Raw genomic sequence first — 25,150 nt, 5'->3', positions numbered from 1 at the left:
CCCCGGTCCTGTGGGGAGTCACCCTGGCCCCATGCCCACCCCCGCCAGGCTATGGCAGCCCCGCCCCCCATCATAGCCAGCCTGGCCAGTGTCAGGACCGGCCACGGTCGCGCCTCTAAGTGCCATACCTCCTCTCTCTCCCTCATCAGCCACGGCGCCTAATTTACAATTTTTAAAAGCACAAGTGAAACTCGCCGTCGGGAATTCGCCCCAGTGGAGGCGGAGAATTGCGGAGGCCCTGGAGAATACCAGGTCAGGCCTGCTAATGATATGCCAACGGCGTTTACTGTATGTGCGGAGTGGAACACATTGACACCGCTGTCGAGGCACCTGGGAATTGCGATTTGGTGTGAAACCGGCACCCGCCATGATTTCAGCATCAAAACTGATTCTCCGCCCAATCGTGTTTCCCAAGTCCCGCATCAACCGACAGAGTATCCCGCCCATAATGTCTGGAGCTATGGAACAGGTGGATGATCTTAACAAAAGGTCAATGGTGGGCAGCACGGTGGCGCAGTGGTTAGCACTGCAGCCTCACGGCACCGAGGTCCCAGGTTCAATCCCGGCTCTGGGTCACTGTCCATGTAGAGTTTGCACATTCTCCCCGTGTCTGCGTGGGTTTCGCCCCCACAATCTAAAGATGTGCAGGCTAGGTGGATTGGCCACTCTGAATTGCCCCTTATTTGGAAAAAATGAATTGGATTCTCTAAATTAAAAAAAAAAGAAGCGGTCAATAGCTCTGAAAGGGGTACTAACCAGACGTGTGACACATCCATGGCATTTGCCTGATAAAGTGGACTTTTGGCCAGTCATCTTGAAAAAGATTGGGAACTTACACAGCATCATCTTATACTTTGCAATGTAAATTACCCCTGACATTGTGGCACAGCCATCCCCTTTTCCAATGACAGGTTAAATCAGGTGCCAACTCAAGGGCACGCAGCAGCAATGAGTATGTAAGCAGCGTAAGTAGCCAATCGCATTGAAGTATTCTCGCAGACAGCAAACCAGGAAGCTAAAAGCACTTTATCCTTCACGTTTAATTTACGTTTTCAGAAGGCAGACTAAATGATTACAATTAGATTTAGATAAAAATTAAAATATCAATATAACACACTTTAAAAATATATTTTTAAAATATAAGAATGGACAAAATTGACATCCAACAAATATGAGATTAGTTTTTCAGGGACACCAAGGAAGTTTAGAGTAATTATGCAGTCAGTGCACTGTTAAAACCCCAATTATAACTTATTCAACAAATTGTAGCTGTTTCGAGGGTTTGTACAATGAGATGAGCAGCATAAAAGTGGAAGCTCTCATCAATTCACTGAGTGCTTAGGATTGCACTCCGTAGGGAGGAAGGACCTCAACAGCATACCTTCCAACCTGCCGTAAAATCACTGAAAGCAACAATGGAATTTCCATGTTATTCTGCACATGTGCAGATGCCCGAAGTTTCAGTGGAGTAATGAAGTGGAGTAATGACAGCCAACACGAACAGTTTCCCTCTCATTAACCACTGCCAAATCTTTTTTTCCCTTTTTTTTAACCTCCTTCCTTTCCTGAAGCCTGTGATTTCTTTCCCCTGTGGGTACCAGCTACTCTCCGAGCACTTGGTCAAGTTGTCTTTGTTGGAGTGTTGGCGTCTTATTTGACTGGTTCACACCAACAGGCTTCTCAGAAGGAGTCGGAACACTGCCTATTTATCCCCCATGCCTCATTGTAGGACACAGATTGCAGCTGACCTTAAACTTCTGTCAGAGTCACAACACAGTTAATCCAGCATAGCCTAGAGATCAAAACTGGAAATTGTGGTGTAATGTTCAAATAGTAGATAACAGGGGAGGGAAATTGGCAGTTTTGTTTAAAGATCTAACCTAGAATCACAGATTCACTACAGTGGAGAAGGAGACTATTCGGCCCATCGAGTCTGCATCGTTCCACTGAAAGAGCACCCCGCCCAGGGCCACCCCCATCCCATAACCCAGCAACCCACCCAGCCTTTTGAACACTAAGGGGCAATTCCGTGTGCCAATCCACCTAACCTCCACATCTTTGGGCTGCGGGAGGAAACCGGAGAACCCAGAGGAAACCCACACAGACACGGGGAGAACGTACAAACTTTACATAGAGTGACCCAAGGCTGGAATTGAACCTGGGTCCCTGAAGCTGTGAGGCAACAGTGCTAACCACTGTGCCACCGTGCCGCCCCCTAACCTTCAGGTCAGCTTGACTCTACAAGGTAGTATAAGATTAGTATCCCATTATCCAGCTAATATAGAACAACTCTTGCCATCTACTGCCTCTGGAAGCAATATAACCGTAAAGCTGTTTGCATTGTGAAACCACTTTGAACTTTATATAGCAAAGTACATTTTCTTTTTAAAAGATGACATCTCATTATCTGGCATGTTCAAATTGCCATGCTTGCTGTTCTTCGTAATGCGCTGCAGTTGTTCGTCAAGAAGACAAGTTCCTGGAAAAGAAACAATAATAAGTGTCAAATAACATTGCTGTCCCAAAATACTGCTGTGATATGTTAACTTAGCAAAGGTCATGATGAGGAGATACCGGCGTTGGACTGGGGTGGGCACAGTAAGAGGTCTTACAAACCACGCTAAAATCCAACACGTTTGTTTCGAATCACTAGCTTTCAGAGCACAGCCTGAGGAAAGAGCAGCGCTCCGAAAGCTAGTGACTTGAAACAAACCTGTTGGACTTTAACCTGGTGTTGTAAGCAAAGGTCAGAATAGGAGGCAGTTCCATTCTGGAAGGATCAATGAAAGATGCTTTTGTAAATAGTCAGTTCCACAACTGTTTCAGCTGTACGGGAGTTATATTTTACTGTTGCCGTAGGTTCAAGTCACTCTTGGTACATAAGAACCCAACCATCAATGGGTCAAGAGCTTTGAGGACAAATTAGTGGTCTTGTGATCTCAGCAGAAGGCTTCACTTGAAGAAGGTGAGGTCAGAGAATTGGCACTTCACTGTTGCAGTCCATTTCTGATTCATGCTTCTTTGGAGCACAGTTGCCCACTTGGGATACTGGCTTTACTTGTTGGTACAGTGTGAGGTCTGCAAGTTTCTACACTTGTCAGTATATAATGTGACTTGTTACCAGCATAATGTAACTTTCTTAAAAGGCAACAGAAGCAAAATCCCAGCTTCTGTATGAAACTAGACAATAACCAGTTTAAGAAATTACTTATGAGAATCGTGGATAAGGTTCAAGTCTTGACAAGAGTATACCATATCCAGGAAGTTGAATGTTGAGCAACTTAAGTTGTCACTGTCAATGTCAAAAGTTCAACTGATAAATTGTAATAGATTCCAAAAATGTACAACAGGTTGAGCAGGATAAGGGCCGACTGCACCCAAAGCATATCCAGATTGTGTGGATGAGGTTTGAAGTTGGAATATTGAGAAAAGAAGATGTAATAAGACCATAAGACATAGGAGCAGAATTAGGCCATTCGGTCCATCGAGTCTGCTCCGCCATTCAATCATGGCTGATATGTTTCTCATCCCCATTCTCCTGCCTTCTCTCCATAACCCCATATCCACTTAATGAGAATGTAAAGAGAATCTTAACTACATACCGCCTTACAAGGTACAACCATGATGATGTACAAGCGTCTAATTAACTGTACTGTTGGTTGCAGCATATCCTGGCAGCGCCGATCAGTTATTTTCTCCACGGCATGCAGGTAACTCCGCATTTTAGACATCACGCAGGAGTTCTGTGAATCCAAACATGTAAAGTAAATGTCAGCAGTCAACACTTAATTAATATATTAAAGCATTTAATCGGCCTCCTAATAGATGATTTTTGCCTGTTTTCTGGAGCTTTTCATTTATCATATCAGCCAAAACAAATGATAAGGAAGTTAAAGCTTATACAGCTTTAGGTTTAGATGTTAATATGGCTTAAAACAAATCTGGCCCCCAAAAAACTCATTGGCAGCACGATGAATGTTACATCACGATTTCCCAAACTTTTCCACCTATGGAACTCTTTTAACTTCCCAAGAGGACTGACAGGACCCCTGGGAAACATTTTTATTATGTTGAAGAGCTAAACAAAAAAAAATATTGTTTTTTGTACAATAGGTACAAACGTACCAAAACATGTTTTTAACAGTCTTTTCCATTTCTAATATGTATACATTCAACATATTTTAAAAGTTCTAATTTTCAACAAATAATTAACTCTTACCTTCCTTTGGCCTTTTTAATGGGAAGAATGATGCTGATTCTTTAGCTCACAAATTTGCTTAATATTAGGAGTGCTGCTGGAAAGCTGGATTCTCATCTCAAACATGCACAGAGGCACTTACACAGACTCACCCAAAATAAGCACATGTTGATGCGCGATCAATTACACTCAAGACGAAGTGATTTCATAACTGAAGGCTTTCATCTACTAGAACTTGTTCCCCAGCAGCTTCGGTACAGAAAGTGAAGGCTGCTGGGACGGCACCGTTTCTTTTACCCCGCCTGTCAGGGCGGAGCTACGTAACAACAGCCAATGGTAGACTCCTGGGTCTAACCAATGGTCATCAGCCTCTTAGGTACCACAAAACCTGGTACTACCACATTCACCTCCTGTTAAGAAAGAGTCCGGCAGGGGTGGTGGCCAGTGGTAACAGCCGCCATTAACATGGTACGATCAGGTATGGAGGTACCGTGCAGTCGAGGATATTTACAACAGTTAAAGTCACAGCGAAGCAATCAGTCGATCGGGTGGCCTGGTCGTCCTTCTGGAGCGTCTGGGCTTCGGTGGTGATTCTAGTGGGGGTCCCGGTGGTTGCAACTCCGGGAGCGTGGTTTCGGCCTCCCTCACAGCTTCGTCACCCCTAGGCGGCGCTGTTGGGGCAAACGGTTGACACGAGGGGGGGTGCCTGTAGGGGGCGTCGGAGGGTGGGTGGGCCAAGGCAGGAGCGGCGGGAGTACTGACCCCTCCCACTGCGGGGGGGGGGTAATGGTTCGGGAGCGCGTGGGGTTCCGGCGGGCGCCAGGTCCCGAAGGGAGACTGTATCTTGCCGGCCGTCAGGGAACGCCATATAGGCGTACTGGGGGTTAGCGTGCAGCAGGTGGACCCTCTCGACCAACGGGTCCGACTTGTGCGCCCGCACGTGCTTCCGAAGCAGGATGGGTCCGGGTGTCTCTAGCCAGGTTGGGAGCGAGGTCCTCGAGGAGGACTTCTTTCATAGAATTTACAGTGCAGAAGGAGGCCATTCGGCCCATCGAATCTGCTGCGGCTCTTGGAAAGAGCACCCTACCCAAGGTCCACACCTCCACCCTATCCCCATAACCCAGTAACCCCACCCAACAAGGGCAATTTTGGACACTAAGGGCAATTTAGCATGGCCAATCCACCTAACCTGCACATCTTTGGACTGTGGGAGGAAACCGGAGCACCCGGAGGAAACCCACGCACACACGGGGAGAACGTGCAGACTCCGCACAGACAGTGACCAAGCCGGGAATCGAACCTGGGACCCTGGAGCTGTGAAGCAATTGTGCTATCCACAATGCTACCGTGCTGCCCTGGGGAAAACAAGGAAATGTTCATGAGGTGTCTGATTTGTGGTTGTACAGAGCAGCGACCGAATGGCGTGGAGGGCCATCGGGAGGACTTCTTGCCAGTGGGAGACTGGGAGATTCCTAGACCGTAGGGCCAGTAGAATAGTCTTCCAGACCGTTCTCCCTCTCCACCTGTCCGTTTCCCCGGGGGTTGTAACTGGTCGTCCTGCTCGAGGCGATGCCCCTGCTGAGCAGGAATTGACGCAGTTCGTCGCTCATAAAGGCAGACCCCCTATCACTGTGTATGTACGCGGGGAAACCGAACAGTGTAAAGATACCCTGGAGGGTCTTGATGACGGTGGTTGCGGTCATGTCTGGGCAGGGGATGGCGAATGGGAACCGGGAGTACTCGTCAATCACGTTCAGGAAATACGTGTTGCGGTCGGTGGAGGGGAGGGGGCCTTTGAAATCCATGCTGAGGCGCTCAAAGGGACGGGAAGCCTTTATCAGGTGCGCCCTCTCTGGCCGGTAGAAGTGCGGTTTGCACTCCACGCAGATTTGGCAGCCCCTGGTGACTGTCCTGACCTCCTCGATGGAGTAGGGCAGGTTGCGGGTCTTGATGAAGTGGAAGAAACGAGTGACCCCCGGGTGGCAGAGGTCCTCGTGGAGGGCTCGGAGGCGGTCCATTTGTGCAGTGGCACAAGTGCCGCGGGACAGGGCATCAGCAGGCTCGTTTAGCTTCCCCGGATGGTACAAGATCTCGCAGTTGAAGGTGGAGAGTTCTACCTTCCACCGCAAGATCTTGTCGTTTTTAATCTTGCCCCGCTGTGCATTATCGAACATGAAGGCGACCGACCGTTTGTCCATGAGGAGAGTGAATCTCCTGCCAGCCAGGCAATGCCCCCAGTGTCGCACAGCTTCTACTATGGCTTGTGCCTTTTTTTCGACCGAGGAATGGCAAATTTCGGAAGCATGGAGAGTGCGGGAGAAGAAAGCCACGGGCCTGCCCGCTTGGTTGAGGGTGGCCGCCAGAGCTACGTCGGACGCATCGCTCTCAACCTGGAAGGGGAGGGACTCATCGATGGCGCGCATCGAGGCTTTTGCAATGTCTGCTTTGATGCAGCTGAAGGCCTGACGGGCCTCCGTCGACAGGGGGAAGGTTGTGGACTGGATTAGGGGTCGGGCTTTGTCTGCGTAGTTGGGGACCCACTGCGCGTAATAGCTGAAAAACCCGAGGCAGCGCTTCAGGGCCTTGGGGCAGTGAGGGAAGGGGAACTCCATAAGGGGGCGCATGTGTTCGGGGTCGGGGCCTATAACTCCATTTCGCACTACGTAGCCTAGAATGGCTAGATGGTCGGTGCTGAACACGCATTTATCCTTATTGTATGTCAGGTTAAAGATTTTCGCGGTCTGGAGGAATTTGGGGAGGTTGGTGTCGTGGTCCTGCTGGTCATGGCCACAGATGGTGACGTTATCCAGATACGGGAACGTTGCGCGTAAGCCATACCGGTCAACCATTCGGTCCATCTCTCGCTGGAAGACCGAGACCCCATTAGTGACACCAAAGGGAACCCTTAAAAATTGATAGAGCCGCCCATCTGCTTCGAAGGCAGTGTACTTGCGGTTACTATTACGGAGGGGTAGCTGGTGGTAGGCGGACTTGAGATCCTGTTTACCAGGTCGGCTATACGGGGGAGAGGGTACGCGTCCAGCTGCGTAAACCTGTTGATGGTCTGGCTGTAGTCAATGACCATCCTATGCTTCTCCCCGGTCTTCACCACCACTACTTGAGCTCTCCAGGGACTGTTGCTCGCTTCGATGACCCCTTCCCCCAGCAGCCTTTGGACCTCTGACCTGATGAAGGTCCGGTCATGGGCACTGTACCGCCTGCTCCTGGTGGCGACGGGTTTGCAATCCGGGGTGAGGTTCGCAAACAGGGAAGGCGGGTCGAACTTAATGGTCGCGAGGCCGCAGACAGTAAGGGGAGGTATAGGGCCGCCGAATTTAAAGGTCAGGCTTTGCAAGTGGCATTGGAAGTCCAGCCCCAGGAGGATAGCCGCGCAGAAGTGCGGCAGGACTGTAGCCGGTTAAAATGGCTAACTCCCAATTAGAATGGCCAAACCCCGATTTAAAATGGCAAACGGAAGAGGCTGATGGGAAAATCAGCCAACAGGACTCAAACAGACAGCTGCAGGTAAAACAGTGTATTCGCCTCTGGGGATGCCAGACTGAATCGATACCTGCAGCCATCAACATAACAACACACCAGCCATCTGAATACTAATTAGCAATCCCCGGGAACAATATGCTACAAATTAGACACACAAAGCAAACCCAGACTTTTCGGCGCCAACAGGAGCTTACACAAAGAGAGGTGAATGGCCACCTCGAAACCGCCCATCGATCAAGGAATCGCTCCAACATTGGAGAATATCGAACCAAGTGATTGGGACCAAGTCCAATCATTTGGAACCAGGTACAAGGTCCGCCCCGAGAGGCGGGAAGCCCCTGGGGACTATAAGAATAGGGGCCAAGTTCAAATCGACCCTTCTTCTCCTCTCCGCACCCTTCGAGACCCTTCTGCTGAACTTCTACAACAGCCGCGAGAACCGTAAGTCTTACTTCAACGCTCGCTATGAGATAGGCACTCCTGACTATCAACCTCAGAACCCATACGAAAGGCCATTCATTTCCCTGACCTGGTGGGTCATTTCCAAAGTTAAGTATTGGCCTGTTAGTTGTAGGAAGTAGCTTAGAAGTAGAATTAATGTATAAGTATTGATTGCTGTATATAATAAATGTGCGTTGATTTAACTCTTCCTAAGCGGTGTGTTGGATTATTGATCATTACTCGGACTTGAACCACGTGGCGGTATCAGAAAGATACCTGGCGACTCAAGAGCAAAGGTGATAGAACAAGAGCAATTAAACTAAGGCTAAAATGAGCATCAGGACATACAGGCGAAAATTGTCTAATTTCCTGCCTTGCACAGTGAGATTCGCTAGGCAGAACCCCTTTATCTCCACCGAGTGTGACCTGGAGGCCAGGGAGATCCTTTGGTTTACAGGGTGGGTTACAAGTGAACAGCGCCTTACCGTGTCGGGGTGAACAAAGCTTTCCGTGCTCCCAGAGTCAATCAGGCAAGACGTCTCGTGGCCGTTGATGAAGACCGTCGTAGCCGTTGCGAGTGTCCGGGGTCGACTTTGGTCGAGTGTCACCGAGGCCAGATGAAGCAGTTGCGAGTTCTGATCGGGCAGTGTGTAGTCGGCCGAGCTGGGGGCCTGGAGTCCCATCCAAGATGGCATCACCCATGGGTCGCACATGGTGTCCGGGGATGAACAAGGTGGCGGCGGGGATGGCCAAAATGGCGGCGCCCACCCGTCCAGCGTGGTGTCCGGGGGGTAAGATGGCCGCGCCTGTGGGTCGCACGTGGCCCTAGGATAGGAGGGTGGTGGTGAGCGCTGGCTGGTCGGGGCCTGAAGGGGGGGTTGCCGTGGAGGTCTGGAGTTGCTGGAGACCGCGGCCACGGAGCGGGCCTGGCAGACCCCCACAAAGTGGCCCTTTTTGCCGTACCCTTTGCAGGTGGCGGTGCGGGCTGGGCAGCGCGGGCGGGGATGATTCGCCTGCCCGCAGAAGAAACAGCGGGGCCCGGCGGCGTTAGCGGGCCGTCTCGTAGCGCAGGCTTGCGGGGTCAGGGGGAAGGTCTGTGGGGATGCCGCTGCGGGGTGCCACACAGCCCAGGGGGCCGCCGCACGGTCGGGCGCATAGGACTGCGCATTTTTGTAGGCAACGTCCATGAACCCTGCCATTCACCCACACCTCTCTCTCATACACACTCACACCTTCCTCTCTCAAACACACACATACATCTCTCTGATGTACACTCACGCTCTCTCCTCTCTCTCATACACACTCTCTTACACACACTCAATTCTCTTTCTCATGCACACTCGCACACTCACCTTTTACTCCCACCCGGCTTCTCAGTCCATTTCCTCTCCCATCTCGTCTCAGACTGTGCTTCCCTCTCTGCCCGGCCTGTGGGTCTGCCTTCCCTCCTGCCCCTTGGCTGCTGCCTACCTCTCTCTGCCACCCACTCCGCTGTCCACTCACCATCGCTCACAACCTTGCTGGTGACTTTTTTTTGGAAAATATTTTTATTCAAATTTTAACTTTTTAACAATCACATAACACAACATTTCCAACTGAAATAACCCCAAAGCAACTCCACAAACCCACCCTCTCGAAGTCCATATGTAAGGGGCGCGATTCTCCGACCCCGCACCGGGTCGGAGAATCGCCGGGGGCTGGCGTGAATCCCGTCCCCGCCGTGTCCCGAATTCTCCGCCACCAGAGATTCGGCGGGGGCGGGAATCGCACTGGTAGGCAGGCCCACCCCCTGCGATTCTCCGGTCCGCGATGGGCCGAAGTCCCGCCGCTGTCAACCCACGCCAGCTGGCGAGGATTGAACCACCTTTCGAACGGCGGGACAAGGCTGTGCGGGCGGACTCCGGGGTCCTGGGGAGGGCACGGCGCAATCTGGCCCAGGGGGTGCCCCTACGGTGGCCTGGCCTGCGATCGGGGCCCACCGATCCGCGGGCGGGCCTGTGCCGTGGGGGCACTCTTTTCCTTCCGCCTTCGCCATGGTCTTCACTATGGCGGAGGCGGAAGAGACCCCCTCCACTGCGCATGCGCGGGGCTGCTGTGAGCGGCCGCTGACGCTCCCGCGCATGCGTTGCACGGCAAAGTCATTTCCGCGCTAGCTGGCGGGGCGCCAAAGGCCTTTCCCGCTCAGCCTCTCAAGATGCGTAGAATTCCGCACCTTTGGGGTGGCGCGATGCCGGACTGATTGCGGAGAATCCCGCCCAAGATCACCGACAAGGTGCTGAAGAATGACTCCCAAAACTTCCCCAACTTTGGGCAGGACAAGAACATATGTGCATGATTAGCTGGGCCCCTCCCGCACCGCTCACACACATCCTCCACCCTTTCTTTTCTCTTTTAAAAAATAAATTTTATTAACGTTTTCACAAAATAGCAACGACAAAATGTAAAAGGAACCCAATAGAATTAAATACAAAACAAAACAACCCCGTGCCCCCCTCCCCACTATACATAAATAATAAATTAACACACTGGATTAACACATAGCAAACACAGCAAATATATACACCCCCTCAGATCCCCCAGTATAGACAAACAAAAATAAAATAGAGCCCCCCCCCGGGTTGCTGCTGCTGCTGACCATTGTCTACCGTTCTGCCAGGAAGTCCAAGCCTGAAAAACCCTTGCACCGATCCCCTTAAGGCAAATTTCACCCTCTCCAATTTAATAAGCCCCGCCATATCGTTGATCCAGGATTCCACGCTTGGGGGCCTCACATCCTTCCACTGAAGAAGAATCCTTCGCCGGGCTACCAGGGACGCAAAGGCCAGAATACTGGCCTCTTTCGCCTTCTGCACTCCCGGCTCCTCTGCCACCCCAAATATTGCGAACCCCCAGCCCGGCTTGACCATGGATCCTACCACCCCGACACCATCCTCGCCACGCCCTTCCAAAGTTTCTCCAGCGCTGGGCACGCCCAGAACATATGGGTATGGATTTGCTGGGCTCCCTGAGCACCTAACACACCTGTCCTCACCCCCAAAGAACCGGCTCATCCTTGTCCCGGTCATGTGTGACCTGTGCAGCACCTTAAACTGTATGAGACTGAGCCTCGCGCACAAAGAGGAAGAGTTCACCCTCCCAAGGGCATCTGCCCACGTCCCCTCCTCGATCTCCTCCCCCAACTCCTCCTCCCACTTACCTTTCAGCATCTCCACCGAGGCCTCCTCCTCCTCCTGCATCGCCTGATATGTTGCCGAGATCTTCCCCTCTCCAACCCACACCCCCGAGAGCACCCTGTCCTGGACCGTGCGTGGCGGCGGCAGCGGGAATTCCACCACTTGCCGCCTGGCAAACGCCTTTACCTGTAGATACCTAAAGGTGTCCCCCGGGGGGGAGCCCGTACTTCTCCTCCAGCTCACCCAGGCTCGCGAACTTCCCGTCCACAAACAGGCCCCCAACCTTCTTATCCCTGCCCTGTGCCACCCCGAAAACCCTCCATCTATTCTCCCTGGGACAAACCGGTGGTCCACACTGAGGCCCCCACTTCCCCCCTGTGCCGCCTCCATTGCCCCCAGATTTTGAGGGTAGCCGCCACCACTGGGCTCGTGGTATACCTCATTGGAGGGAGCCGCAGCGCCTCCAGACTCGTACCCTCACAAGACGCCGTCTCCAGTCTCTTCCATGCAACCCCCTCCCCCTCCATCACCCACTTGCGCACCATCGCCGCATTGGCGGCCCAGTAGTATCCACAGAGGTTGGGTAGCGCCAGCACCCCCCATCCCTACTCCGCTCCAGGAACACCCTTCTCACCCTTGGAGTCCCTCGCGCCTGTCATGATATTCAAACACACACATCATGATGGACACACTAACAGGCAAATCAGAGTACACAACACCACAACCAATCACAGACAAGAACACCAACCACATAAAAAGCACGAGCACGACACCTGGTGGTCAGTAGGTCTGGGGAGAAGGGAACAAGAAAGAGCTGTTGAAACATCACAAGCAGGGAGCCCCCCACGTGCAGAGTGCAAAGACCAAACTGTAAATAGTGAGTTTAAATAAAGAAGCGTTGTACCATATGCAACTGTGTTGGCTCATCTGTGTGTCAGAACACCCAACACCACATGGTACAGGAGTGGATCGATACCTGCCTACTAACCTGCCATTCTGGACATGGACCACACCGGCAAACCGCAGCCGATGCAAGTCACGGGGAACCTAGGCACCAACTGGAAGCTCTACAGGCAGCGATTTGACCTGTACATCCGTGCCACCGAAAAACAGAATGTCTCGGATGATTCGAAGATTGCAATGCTCCTCTTCTACGCAGGCCCGCACGCAACCGATGTCTTTAACTCACTGGTGTTCGAAGAAGGCGAAAACCAGGCCAAATATGACACGGTCATCCTCAAACTGGACCAGCACTTTCAAGTTGAAGTAAACGAAAGTTTTGAAAGATACATCTTTCAGCAACGCCTGCAAGGTAAGGAGGAGCTTTTTCAACCCTTTTTGACGCACCTCCGGATTCTAGCGCAGTCCTGCGGTTACGGCACCACTACAGAGTCCATGATCAGGGACCAGATTGTTTTTGGCGTTGCCTCTAGTGGCCTACGCCAGCAGCTTCTTAAAATGAAAAGCCTCACCTTAGCGTCTGCTGTGGAAGCCTGTGTCCTCCATGAAAATGCTACCTGCCGTTTTGCCCGATTTCAGGCGTCCGAGTTGGCACGGAGGGGGTCCCCAGCCGTCGAATCGGCAAGCCAGGCCGCCCACGACGTCGAACGCATCCAGGCCGTCGATTACTTCCCGACCCACGGCCCGGACGACAGCGGCCGCTTCCCGCGCTTTTCGCGGTCTCCCGCGCAGGTGCGCGCCAAAAATAACGGCCACAACGAGGGACGCACTGCGCAGGCGCGCCCACCGCAAGATCGCACTGCGCATGCGCAGTGGCGCAACGAACGCCGTGACGTCATGACGTGCAGCAATTGTGGAGGTCTACACTTAAAAGGGCAATGTCCTGCAAAAAACCGACAGTGCCACAGATGTGCCATGATGGGCCACTACGCAGCCCGCTGTCGTGCGGCTCAACCCATGGATCCGGCGCATCCTCGACAACCTCGCACACGAGTCAGGACCGTCCAGCCCACGCATCAAGACTTCCAGTTAAGTGATGCAGATGACCAGGATGCCTTCCGAGTTGCCGTCATTGATGTCAACAAGGTCAATGCCATCAATCCAGCCGATGAGTGGTGTGCCACCCTGACGGTCAACCCGAATTCGTCGCAAACCCATTAGACTGGACTTATAATACAGTTCATATGTTTAACAAGTTGCACAATTTTACATGATAACCTGTTGTTGTTTATCGTTCCAGATGTCGTCTGACTGGACAACTGTTCAAGTTTTTTTTTCTTCTTCTCTCGTTCGCATTTCTGTTATGTTATGGTACAACTGGATTCATGTGACGCACTCGACATCGCCCCATGTACATAGTTCCGTCATAGACACATGCTGCACACGACACACACACACTCTTAGATGCACTCACGTCACGATCATATTTATTACCACGTAGGCACATATCTTTGTAAAAAGGGGGGATGTCATGATATTCAAACACACACATCATGATGGACACACTAACAGGCAAATCAGAGTACACAACACCACAACCAATCACAGACAAGAACACCAACCACATAAAAAGCACGAGCACGACACCTGGTGGTCAGTAGGTCTGGGGAGAAGGGAACAAGAAAGAGCTGTTGAAACACCACAAGCAGGGAGCCCCCCACGTGCAGAGTGCAAAGACCAAACTGTAAATAGTGAGTTTAAATAAAGAAGCGTTGTACCATATGCAACTGTGTTGGCTCATCTGTGTGTCAGAACACCCAACACCACAGCGCCCACACAAACCCCGTTATGCTCCTGTTGACCCGCCTAAAGAAGGCCTTCGGGATAAGAATGGGGAGGCACTGGAACAGGAACAAAAACCTTGGGAGCACCATCATCTTGACTGACTGCACCCTACCCACCAGGGACAGTGGCAACACGTCCCACCTCTTAAACTTCTCCTTCATTTGCTCCACCAGCCTTGTGAAATTAAGTCTATGCAGGGCCCCCCAGCTCCTGGCCAACTGGACCACCAAATACCTGAAGCTCCTCTCCGCCCTTTTTAGTGAGAGCTCGCCAATCACCCTCTCCTGGTTCCCTGGGTGAACCACGAGCAACTCGCTCTTCCCCATGTTGAGCTTGTACCCTGAGAAATCCCTGAACTCCCTGAGGATCCTCATTACCTCCGGCATTTCCCCCACCGGGTCCGCCACATACAGCAGCAAGTCGTCCGCATATAGCGACACCCTATGCTCCTCCCCACCCCGCACCAACCTCCTCAAGTTAATCGACACTCTCAGTGCCATAGCCAGGGGTTCAATCGCCAGTGTGAAGAGCAGGGGGGACAAGGGACACCCCTGCCTCGTCCCTCGATGCAAACGAAAGTACTGAAACCTCCTCTTGTTCGTGGCCACACTTGCCATCGGGACCTCATACAACAGCCTAACCCACTTGACGAACCCCTCCCCAAACCCGAACCTCTTCAGCACCTCCCACAAGTACCCCCACTCTACCCTATCGAAGGCTTTCTCAGCGTCCATCACCACCACTATCTCCGCCTCCTCCTCCCTCGCCGGCATCATAATAACGTTCAGGAGCCTCCGCACATTCGCGTTCAACTACCTCCTCTTCACGAACCCCGTCTGGTCTTCGTGGATAACCTGCGGCACCCAATCCTCAATTCTCGTGGCTAAGACCTTCGCCAGCACCTTGGCATCTACATTTAACAACGAAATCGGCCTGTAAGACCCACACTGCAGGGGATCCTTGTCCCGCTTCAGGATCAAGGAGATCAGTGCCCGGGACATCGTCGGGGGCAAAGCCCCCTCCTCCCTTGCCTCATTGAAGGTCGGAGCCAGCAACGGGCACAACAGGTCCACATATTTTTTGTAGAATTCGACCAGGAAACCGCCCGGCCCCGGTGCCTTCCCCGCCTGCATGCTCCCTATCCCTTTGGCCAGCTCCTCCAGCCCAATCGGGGCCCCTGATCCCGCCACCAGTCCTCCAGTCCCTCCTCCACCTTCGGGAACCTCAATTGGTCCAGAAAGCGGCCCATCCCTCCCTCCTCCAGTGGGGGCTCGGACCGATACAGTTCCTCATAAAAGTCCCTGAAGACCCCATTGATGCCAACCCCACTCCGCACCACACTCCCTCCCCTATCCTTAACTCCCCCCAATCTCCCTAGCTGCGTCCCGCTTCCGAAGCTGATGTGCCAGCATCCGCCTTGCCTTTTCCCCATATTCATAAACCGCCCCCTGGGCCTTCCTCCACTGCGCCTCCGCCTTCCTGGTGGTCAACAGGTCGAATTCGGCCTGGAGGCTACGCCTCTCCCTCAACAGTCCCTCCTCCGGCACCTCCGTGTACCTCCTGTCTACCCTCACCATCTCCCCCACCAGCCTCTCCCTCTCCCTCTGCTCTCTCCTCCCCTTGTGGGCCCTAATGGAGATCAACTCTCCCCTAACCACCGCCTTCAGCGCCTCCCAGACCATCCCCACTCGGACCTCCCGTTATCGTTGGCCTCCAGGTAGCTCTCTATGCTTCCTCGGACCCGCTCACTCACCTCCTCGTCCGCCAACAGCCCCACCTCCAAGCGCCACAGCGGGCGCTGGTCCCTCTCCTCCCCCAGCTCTAGGTCTACCCAATGCGGTGCGTGATCCGAAATGGCTATCGCCGAGTACTCGGTATCCTCTACTCTCGCTATCAGCGCCCTGATCATAACAAAAAAGTCGATTCGGGAATAGGCCTTATGAACATGCGAGAAGAATGGAAATTCCCTAGCCCCCAGCCTTGCAAATCTCCAAGGGTCCACCCCTCCCATCTGGTCCATAAACCCCCTCAGCACTTTAGCCGCCGCCAGCCTCCTACCCGTCCTGGACCTGGAGCTGTCCAGTGCCGGATCCAACACCGTGTTAAAGTCCCCCCCCCCATTATCAGGCCCCCCACTTCCAAGTCCGGGATCCGACCCAACATGCGCCGCATAAAACTCGCATTGTCCCAGTTTGGGGCGTACACGTTGACCAGCACCACCCTCTCTCCCCGCAGCTTACCACTTACCATTACGTACCTGCCGCCATTGTCTGTCACAATGCTCGACGCCTCGAACGACACCCTCTTTCCCACCAAGATCGCCACCCCCCGATTTTTGGCATTCAGCCCCGAATGAAACACCTGACCTACCCACCCCTTCCTCAATCTTACCTGGTCTGCCACCTTCAGATGTGTCTCCTGGAGCATGACCACATCCACCTTCAGCCCCTTCAGGTGCGAGAACACCCGGGCCCGCTTAACCGGCCCGTTCAGTCCCCTTACATTCCAGGTTATCAGCCGGATCAGGGGGCTACCCGCCCCCCTCCCCCGCCGACTAGCCATAACCCCTTCTCGGCCAGCCACGCGCCCGCACTCCACGCCCGGCCCGTTCCCCACGACGGCAGACCCCCGTCCCAACCCCCTCTACTCGCTCCAGCTCCCCCTTGACCATACCAGCAGCAACCCGGTTCCTCCCCACCCACCCACCCACCCCCTAAACCCCCCCAGCTAGGACCCCTCCTAGCTGTTTTGCTCCCCCCATTGCACTCCTGCAAGTCAGCTGACTCCTGCTGACCCTGGCCACTCCCGCCTCTCCTGCGACTCCTCCCATTGTGGGACTTCCCCTCCCCCTCCATTACCCATCAGCAGGCTCTCCGCCTCCCCCTTCCTTCCCAAGCGCGGGAAAAAACCCGCACTTCCCGCCCTGGCCCCACCCCCTCCAGCCTTCAGCACGGGAAAAAGCCTGCGCTTTCCACCTGCCTGGCCCCGCCTCCTCTGGCGCAGCTCCTTTTACAGGCCCAGTCACCTCACCCCCGACTCGGGCCTCCACCTCCCCCGCGGGGCCCCATCCCCCCCTACCAGCCATCTACCCCCTACTCCGTTTACTTGCCCCCCTACAAGAGCCCACCCGACAGACCCAACCAAAACAGTGCCCAACCCACCCTAACCACCCACACCAAATCAAAAAGAAACAAGAACAAAGAACCCCCCCCTCAAAATGTAACACAACAACAACAATCCCTGACCATCCCCACACCCGACCCCCCCATCCCGACCCTCAGTTTGTGTCCAGCTTCTCGGCTGAACAAAGGCCCACGCCTCCTCCTGGGACTCAAAATAATGGTGCCGGTCCTTATAGGTGACCCACAGTCGAGCTCCTGCGCCCACTGCATCCACGCTGCCTGGTCTCTGCCCGCCGCCATCTTCCTCTTCTTCCCTCACACTTTCTTTGGGTTCACCACCACTTGTTTAGTTGCTCCGCTCCTGGTCCAAGCCATACACTGTCGGGTGGATGTTGCAATCTTCTTCCCACACTGGGAAATGTCAACAAAGTGCCGTTGGGGGCCCTGAAAAGAGCCCAAAGGTCCGTTCCAAGCGGGAGCTGCCGAACGTGCGACTTAGCTCTGCATAGCCGCAACCGGAGGTCCATCCTCCACCCTTTCAAACAACCAGCTTATCCTTGACATCGTCAGGCACGCCCTATGTACCACTTTTAACTGAACCAGCCCCAGCCATGCACACAAGGTTGAGGCATTCATCCTCCACAGCACCTCATACCACAATCCCTCCTCCAGCTCCATCCCCAACTCATCCTCCCACTTGGCTTTGGCACCCTCCAATATTGCTGATCCTTCACTTCCGACAGTCTTCATTCCTCACAACTCCGAAACCTCGCATCCATCCTCTTAGGCTCAAACCCATAGCTCCCTCAGATAGAAATCATCTTCAGCTCCACCCCCAATTTAAAGTGCTGCCGAAACTGCTTCCGAATTCTCAACGTGGCCACCATCACCGAGCTTCCCGTATACCTCCCTATGGTAAATGAGAGTGGTGCCATTGCCAGCGCCCGCAATCCCGAATCTGACAGGAATCAGCCTCCAATTTCATCCATGACGTCTCCGACTTACTACTTCAACCCCGTGTCTTCTCAGCGTTCGCCACTCAATAACAAGTTTGGAAGGACCAAACCTCCTAACGATTGCCCTCTCTGGAGCACCATCCTCCTAATCCTTGCCACTTTATCCGCCTATATAAATGAGGAAATCAACCTTTCCATCCCCATAGAAAATGACTTTGGTATTAAGATCAGCAGGCACTGGAACAAGAATATGAACCATGGCAAAATGTTCATCTTGACCACCTGCACCCAGCCAGCCAACAATCCCACCTCAGCAAATCCTCAGCACATTGTACAATGTGTGCAGGAGGGTTTCCTGACACAATATGTTGACAGGCCAACAAGAGGCGAGGCCACATTGGATTTGGTTTTGGGTAATGAACCAGGCCAGGTGTTAGATTTGGAGGTAGGTGAGCACTTTGGGGACAGTGACCACAATTCGGTGACGTTTACGTTAGTGATGGAAAGGGGTAAGTATACCCCGCAGGGCAAGAGTTACAGCTGGGGGAAGGGCAATTATGATTCCCTTAGACATGACTTGGGAGGGGTAGGTTGGAGAAGTAGGCTGCATGTGTTGGGCACACTGGATATGTGGAGCTTGTTCAAGGAACAGCTACTGCGTGTTCTTGATAAGTACGTACCGGTCAGGCAGGGAGGAAGGCGTCGAGCGAGGGAACCGTGGTTTACCAAAGAAGTGGAATCTCTTGTTAAGAGGAAGAAGGAGGTGATTCACTTTGGAAGGAATGACAGGAATGCGGAATATTTGGCTAATGGTAAAATTCTTGGAAGTGTGGATGAGCAGAGGGATCTCGGTGTCCATGTACATAGATCCCTGAAAGTTGCCACCCAGGTTGATAGGGTTGTGAAGAAGGCCGATGGAGTATTGGCCTTTATTGGTAGAGGGATTGTGTTCCGGAGTCATGAGGTCATGTTGCAGCTGTACAAAACTCTGGTACGGCCGCATTTGGAGTATTGCTTACAGTTCTGGTCACCTCATTATAGGAAGGACGTGGAGGCTTTGGAGCGGGTGCAGAGGAGATTTACCAGGATGTTGCCTGGTATGGAGGGAAAATCTTATGAGGAAAGGCTGATGGACTTGAGGTTGTTTTCGTTGGAGAGAAGAAGGTTAAGAGGAGACTTAATAGAGGCATACAAAATGATCAGGGGGTTAGATAGGGTGGACAGTGAGAGCCTTCTCCCGCGGATGGATATGGCTAGCACGAGGGGACATAGCCTTAAACTGAGGGGTAATAGATATAGGACAGAGGTCAGAGGTAGGTTCTTTATGCAAAGAGTGGTGAGGCCGTGGAATGCCCTATCTGCAACAGTAGTGAACTCGCCAACATTGAGGGCATTTAAAAGTTTCTTGGATAATCATATGGATGATAATGGCATAGTGTAGGTTAGATGGCTTTTGTTTTGGTGCAACATCGTGGGCCGAAGGGCCTGTACTGCACTGTATCGTTCTATGTTCTATATGTACCCTGAGGTCATCTCGTTCGTACACACACTCGCCCTCAGGTCCTTGTACAACAACCTAACCCACACCACAAACCTACGCCCAATCCCAAATCTCTCCAATACCGCAAACAAATAAAGACACCCTTCTCTGCATCCAACGTCACCACCACTTTCCCTTCCACTGGAGAAAGCACCACATTCAACAGACACGCACATTAGATGACAACTGTCTGCCCTTCACAAACGCCGTCTGCTCCTCCCCAATCAACTTTAGAAGGCACCCCTCCAACATAACCGCCAACGCATTTGCCAAAATCTTGGCACCCACGTTTAGCAACAAAATCAGCCTATACGACCCACATTCTACTGGTTCCTTGTCCTTTTTTAGCAGTAAAGAGATGGATGCCTGTCCCATTGTCTCCGGCAGTCCCCCCTTCGCCACCGCATCCTAAAACAACCCCAACAGCGGCGCCAGCTTATCCAAGAACTTCTTATAAAACTCCTCCACGAAGCCATCCGGTCCCTGTCTGCATCTTCCCTATTGCCACCTGCACTTCCTTCACCCTCACTGGCTCCTCCAGCTCTGCCCTCCCCTCCTCTCCCACTACGAGACACTCCAACTGTCCCAGAAATGTCCTTATGTCTGACACATCCTTGAGGGGTTCCGACTTATATAACTTCCCAGGACCTGATGAAATGTATCCCAGGACATTGTGGAAGGCTAGGGAGGAAATTGCCTGAGATATTTGAATCATCGACAGCCACAGGAGAGGTGCCTGAAGATTGGAGGGTGGCAAATGTTGTGCCTTGTTTAAGAAGGCCTGAGAGCAACAGACCGGTTAACCTTACTTCTGTAGTGGGTAAATTGCCAGAAGGTATTCTGAGGGACAGGAGCCACAGGCATTTAGACAGCAAGGGCTAATTAGGGAAAGTCAACATGGCTTTGTGAGGGGACAGTCATGTCTCACCAATTTGATTGAGTTTTTTGAAGGTAGATGAGGGCAGTTCAGTCGACGTTGTCTACATGGACTTTAGCAAGGCCTTTGACAAGGTACCGCATGGTAGGTTGTTGCAAAAGATTAAATCTCACGGAATCCAGAGTGAGGTAGCCAATTGGATTCAAAATTGGCTTGGCGAGCGAAGCCAAAGGGTCGTTGTGGAGGATGGTTTTTCAAACTGGAGGCCTGTGACCAGCGGTGTGCCTCAGGGATCGGTGCTGGGTCCACTGTTGTTTGTTATGTATATTAATGATTTGGATGAGAATGTAGGAGACATGGCTAGTAAGTTTGCAGATGACACCAAGATTGGTGGCATAGTGGATAGTGAAGAAGGTTGTATAAGATTGCAACAGGATCTTGACCAATTGAGCCAGGGGGCTGATGAATGGCAGATGGAATTTAATTTGGATAAATGTGTGGTGGTGCATTTTGGTAGATCAAATCAGGGCAAGACCTACACAGTTAATGGTAGGGAGTTGGAAAGAGTTACAGAACAAAGAGATTTAGGGGTACAGCTTCATAGCTCCTTGAAGGTGGAGTCGCAGGTGGACAGGGTGGTGAAGAAGGCATTCAGCATGCTAGGTTTTATTGGTCAGTATCTTGAATACAGGAGTTGAGAGGTTTTGTTGAAGTTGTACAAGATATTAGTAAGACCACACATGGAATACGCTGTTCAGTTCTGGTCACCCTATTATAGGAAGGATATTGTTAAACTAGAAAGAGGGCAGAAGAGATTTACAAGGATGCTACCAGGACTTGATGATCTGAGTTATAAGGAGAGGCTGGAACTTTTTTCCCTGAAGCGCAGGAGGCTTAGGGGTGATCTTATAGAGGCCTATAAAATAAAGAGGGGCACAGATAAGGTAGATAGTCAACATCTTTTCCCAAAGATAGAGGAGTCTAGAACTAGAGGGCATAGGTTTAAGGTGAGAGGGGAGAGATACTAAAGAGGCCAGAGGGGAAATTTCTTCACACAGAGGGTGGTGAGTATCTGGAACGAGCTGCCATAGTCGGTGGTAGAGGCGGCTACAATTTTTTCCTTTAAAAAACAGTTAGTCAGTTACATGGGCAGGGTGGGTATAGGGGGATATGAGCCAACTGCGGGCAAGTGGGACTAGCTTAGTGATAGAAACTGAGCGGCATGGCCAAGCTGGGCAAAAGGGCCAACATCTATGATTTTATAACTTCCTGTAAAACTCCTCAGAAACCTTATTCACCTGCTCCGGTGCAACCACCATCTTCTCCGTTCTGTCCCGAACCCGAACAATCTGTCTCGTGGCCGCCTACTGGCAGAGCTGGCCCACCAACAAGCGACTGGCCTTTTCCCCATACTCATAAACAACCCCTTCGCCGCCTCAACTGCCAAATCACCTTTCCGGTGGACAACAAGTCAAACCTCACCTGCAGCTTCTTCCTCTTCACCAGAAGAACTGGTGTTGGATCCTCCGCATGCTTGCCGGTGATTTTCAATACTGACTTTGCCACAGTTTCCAGCTCATCCAATCAGAGGTTGGCTTCTCAATGCATTGGCTGTTGATAGGGTGACTGGTGCGCCTATCAGTAACCAACGCAGTGCGAAAACGGACTTTGATTGGATGAGCTAGAAGGACTTTTTTTTTCCAAATATAAAATGGCTGGACCTACCGCAGAATCCTTGGATGAGTCCTACAGAAATCCAGGGTTTCGCAGAACACAATTTGGGAAATGCCGGGTTAAATCAATGTGAGTTTGGTTGCCAATGAGTCTGTATTGTTTAAGACGGGACTTTTAGCCCATTGGGAGAAATAGTAAAACAATAAAGGTTTTTAATTTTGTTTTTCTGGGAATTTGCAGCCTCTTACCTTTCAAAAGAACAATTCACCTTTGATGACAAGAGCAATTATGATCTGATCATGAATAAACATGGAGAAGTTGGGCAATGGTAAAGTAAGTCACAGCAACAATCGCATCTCACAGAAATTGTTTTTAAATGGTTCCACTACACCATTTTATTCACCGTGCAGAAAAAGGTGAAATGGGGCAATTCAATATTGATGAACACTGTTGATTTGAAAGTCCTGTGTCTTAAAACTGAATTAATCCCTTAACCTCGATTACTTCATTACAACCACAATTTCCACAAAGCAAGTTGCATATTTATCATCAAAATGGCATAGTGCCACTTCAACCTGGAATGTACAAGCATTCCAAATGGTATCCACAGTTAATGTAATTTATTAATAAGAGGGAAATAAATATTTGACTTACATGGATATCTAAGTGCAGGTCGGGCAGCTTAGCAACACAGCGTTTCTTGAAAGGAGAAAAGGACAAATATCAGGTCAGTTTAACATGTTAAAGTCCTCGCCATGTCTCCAATAACACAAAGACAAGATGAAGTGAAGTGAAAGTTGCCATATTCCCAGGGAACCATAGGCTGCTCTCCCCTTTAAGAGCTGACTGTGGATATTTGACCTGAGGGTCACCATGCCTCAGGCAAGGGGCAAGGTTGAGAAGGCAGGGGCTTCATGAATAACCTCAGGAATTAAACCTGCGCTGTTGGCATTGTTCTGCATTACGAACCACCCGTCCAGCAAACTGAGCTAACCGGCCCCCAAAGGCACGATGCAGACTCACTGTGAACTGTTCTGCCTGCAGGTTCTCAATGCTGTTCTTGATTTCTTTTCTCATGCCCAGCATTCTTGAATAGCAGGTCGGAGGAGCTGCACTGCCAACCAGCGCAGCAGCTAGCAACAAGATCAAGTCCAGGGGTAGCTGCATGGTAGAAGACAGCTCGAATAATGACTGACTGAAAGGGCAGTCCAGCCTACATGTTAAATAGTCCAAGACTTGCCCACCTAACCTACTTCTGAACAAATCACACCACACTAAGTGATGACTAATGGAATCAAAATATTTATGTTATTTCAAAAATAAAGTTGATGAGATTCAGAGGGACTCAGTTTCCTGAGTAATCCGGATGTTTTACTTTAATAGCTTTTTAACCTTGCCAATTACTTGTGCTTTGAAACCTTGAATTCAGCCTTTGAAAAACCTGCACAAAACATATACACAAACAATCTTCTGTATCTTTAAAGTGCCGGAAGATTTAGAAATTTAGGCTGAGAATTTTTGCCTAACCAAATGCTATTGAACAAGAGACAGCGCTGTCATATTTTGAGACAAATGGAATGTTCTTGGACACAATGTTTATTTAGAAATATTCCAAATTTTACACCTCTAGTCTCTTAACAGTTAGGTACTATTCCCAGATTGTAAACAAGACTCTGTGCCAAATAAATACTTTCATTTAGGCACATTTTTTCCCAATAAAAAAATATCTGTGGGTTTATTGCGTTTGCACCTAAGCACTGCAATGACATGGTTCTACAGTAAGAGATACAAAGATCCGAGTTAGTTGTAGTTAACTAACATTGCATTCAGATCAAAAGATGAAGGTGGCAAGGTCAAGAAGTCGGGCCCAGCATTCAATGAAAGCTGCTCTGTTCCACAGTGAAAACAAATGTTGGGCAAGAGTAACGTTTTAGAAAATAAGAACACAGGAAATTGGAGGAGACCATTCAACCCTTCGAGCCTGCTGCACCATTCAATAAGACCATGGCTGACCTGACTGTGGCCTGAACTCCACTTTTCTGCCTCCATTCCATAATCCATGACTCTCTTGTTGATTGAAAATCTGTCCTACTCAGCCTCGAATATATTCAATGACCCAGCCTCCACTGCTCGCTGGGAGAGAGAATTTCAAACACTAATGCCCCTCAGAGGAAAAATTCCTTCTCATCTCTGACTTAACTGGGATACCGTTATTTTTAAACTGTATCTTCCATGAAGGAAAAGTCCTCTTAGCAGTTACCTAGACCCCTCAGAATCTTATATGTTTCTGTAAGATCACCTTTCATTCCTCTAAACTCCAGTGAGTATAGGACCAACCTGATCAACCTTTCCTCATAACATAACCCTCTCATCTCAGGAATCAACCTAGAGAGAATCTCTGAACTGCCTCCAATGCAACTATATCTCTGCATAAATAAGGAGCTAAACTCTACACAGTACTCTAGATGTGGGCACATCAACACCCTATGCAGTTAGAGCAGGACTACCTACTTTTATACTCACCCCTAATACAACGAAGTTCATTGTTCTATTTGCCTTCCTAATTACTTGCTGTACATACACGCTAACTTATTATGATTCATGTAGTTCAAGATTCCTCTGTATTGCAGCATTAGTCAGTCTTTCTCCATTTAAATAATATTATGCTTATCTATTCTTCCTACCAAAGCGGACAGCAATGTATTTTATTACAGCTACAAATGTTTTGCCCACTCACTGAACCTATTTATATCCCTTTGCAGACTCATTGGCCCACATCTTCCAGTCAGTGGCACTGCTGGGCACATGGCCACTGCCTGCCAGGATTTCTCCGACCTGATGGAACTGTCCATTTTCAGCCATGCCTTCTGATCCTGGCTGAAGCAGAAATGGAGGGAAAAGCCTCACCAGAATGAGTCCAGCA

The 25,150-nt window shown here is 50.9% G+C and overlaps 1 protein-coding gene across 1 annotated transcript; it reads right to left on the bottom strand.

The window, feature by feature from the left end:
- Positions 1-1,064: 1,064 nt before the first annotated feature.
- LOC140426747 (cytokine-like protein 1) lies at positions 1,065-23,404 on the bottom strand. Its single transcript, XM_072511885.1, has 4 exons — positions 23,251-23,404; positions 22,882-22,926; positions 3,603-3,743; positions 1,065-2,479 (listed from the first exon to the last, which is right to left on the bottom strand). Exons 1-4 carry the CDS (start codon positions 23,392-23,394, stop codon positions 2,417-2,419), a joined length of 393 nt encoding a protein of 130 aa, XP_072367986.1. The 5' UTR covers positions 23,395-23,404; the 3' UTR covers positions 1,065-2,416.
- Between the last annotated feature and the right edge of the window lie 1,746 nt (positions 23,405-25,150).

Source organism: Scyliorhinus torazame, chromosome 7 (assembly GCF_047496885.1).
Source record: "Scyliorhinus torazame isolate Kashiwa2021f chromosome 7, sScyTor2.1, whole genome shotgun sequence".
Taxonomy (NCBI): domain Eukaryota; kingdom Metazoa; phylum Chordata; class Chondrichthyes; order Carcharhiniformes; family Scyliorhinidae; genus Scyliorhinus; species Scyliorhinus torazame.
This window is presented reverse-complemented; position numbering and strand designations above follow the sequence as displayed.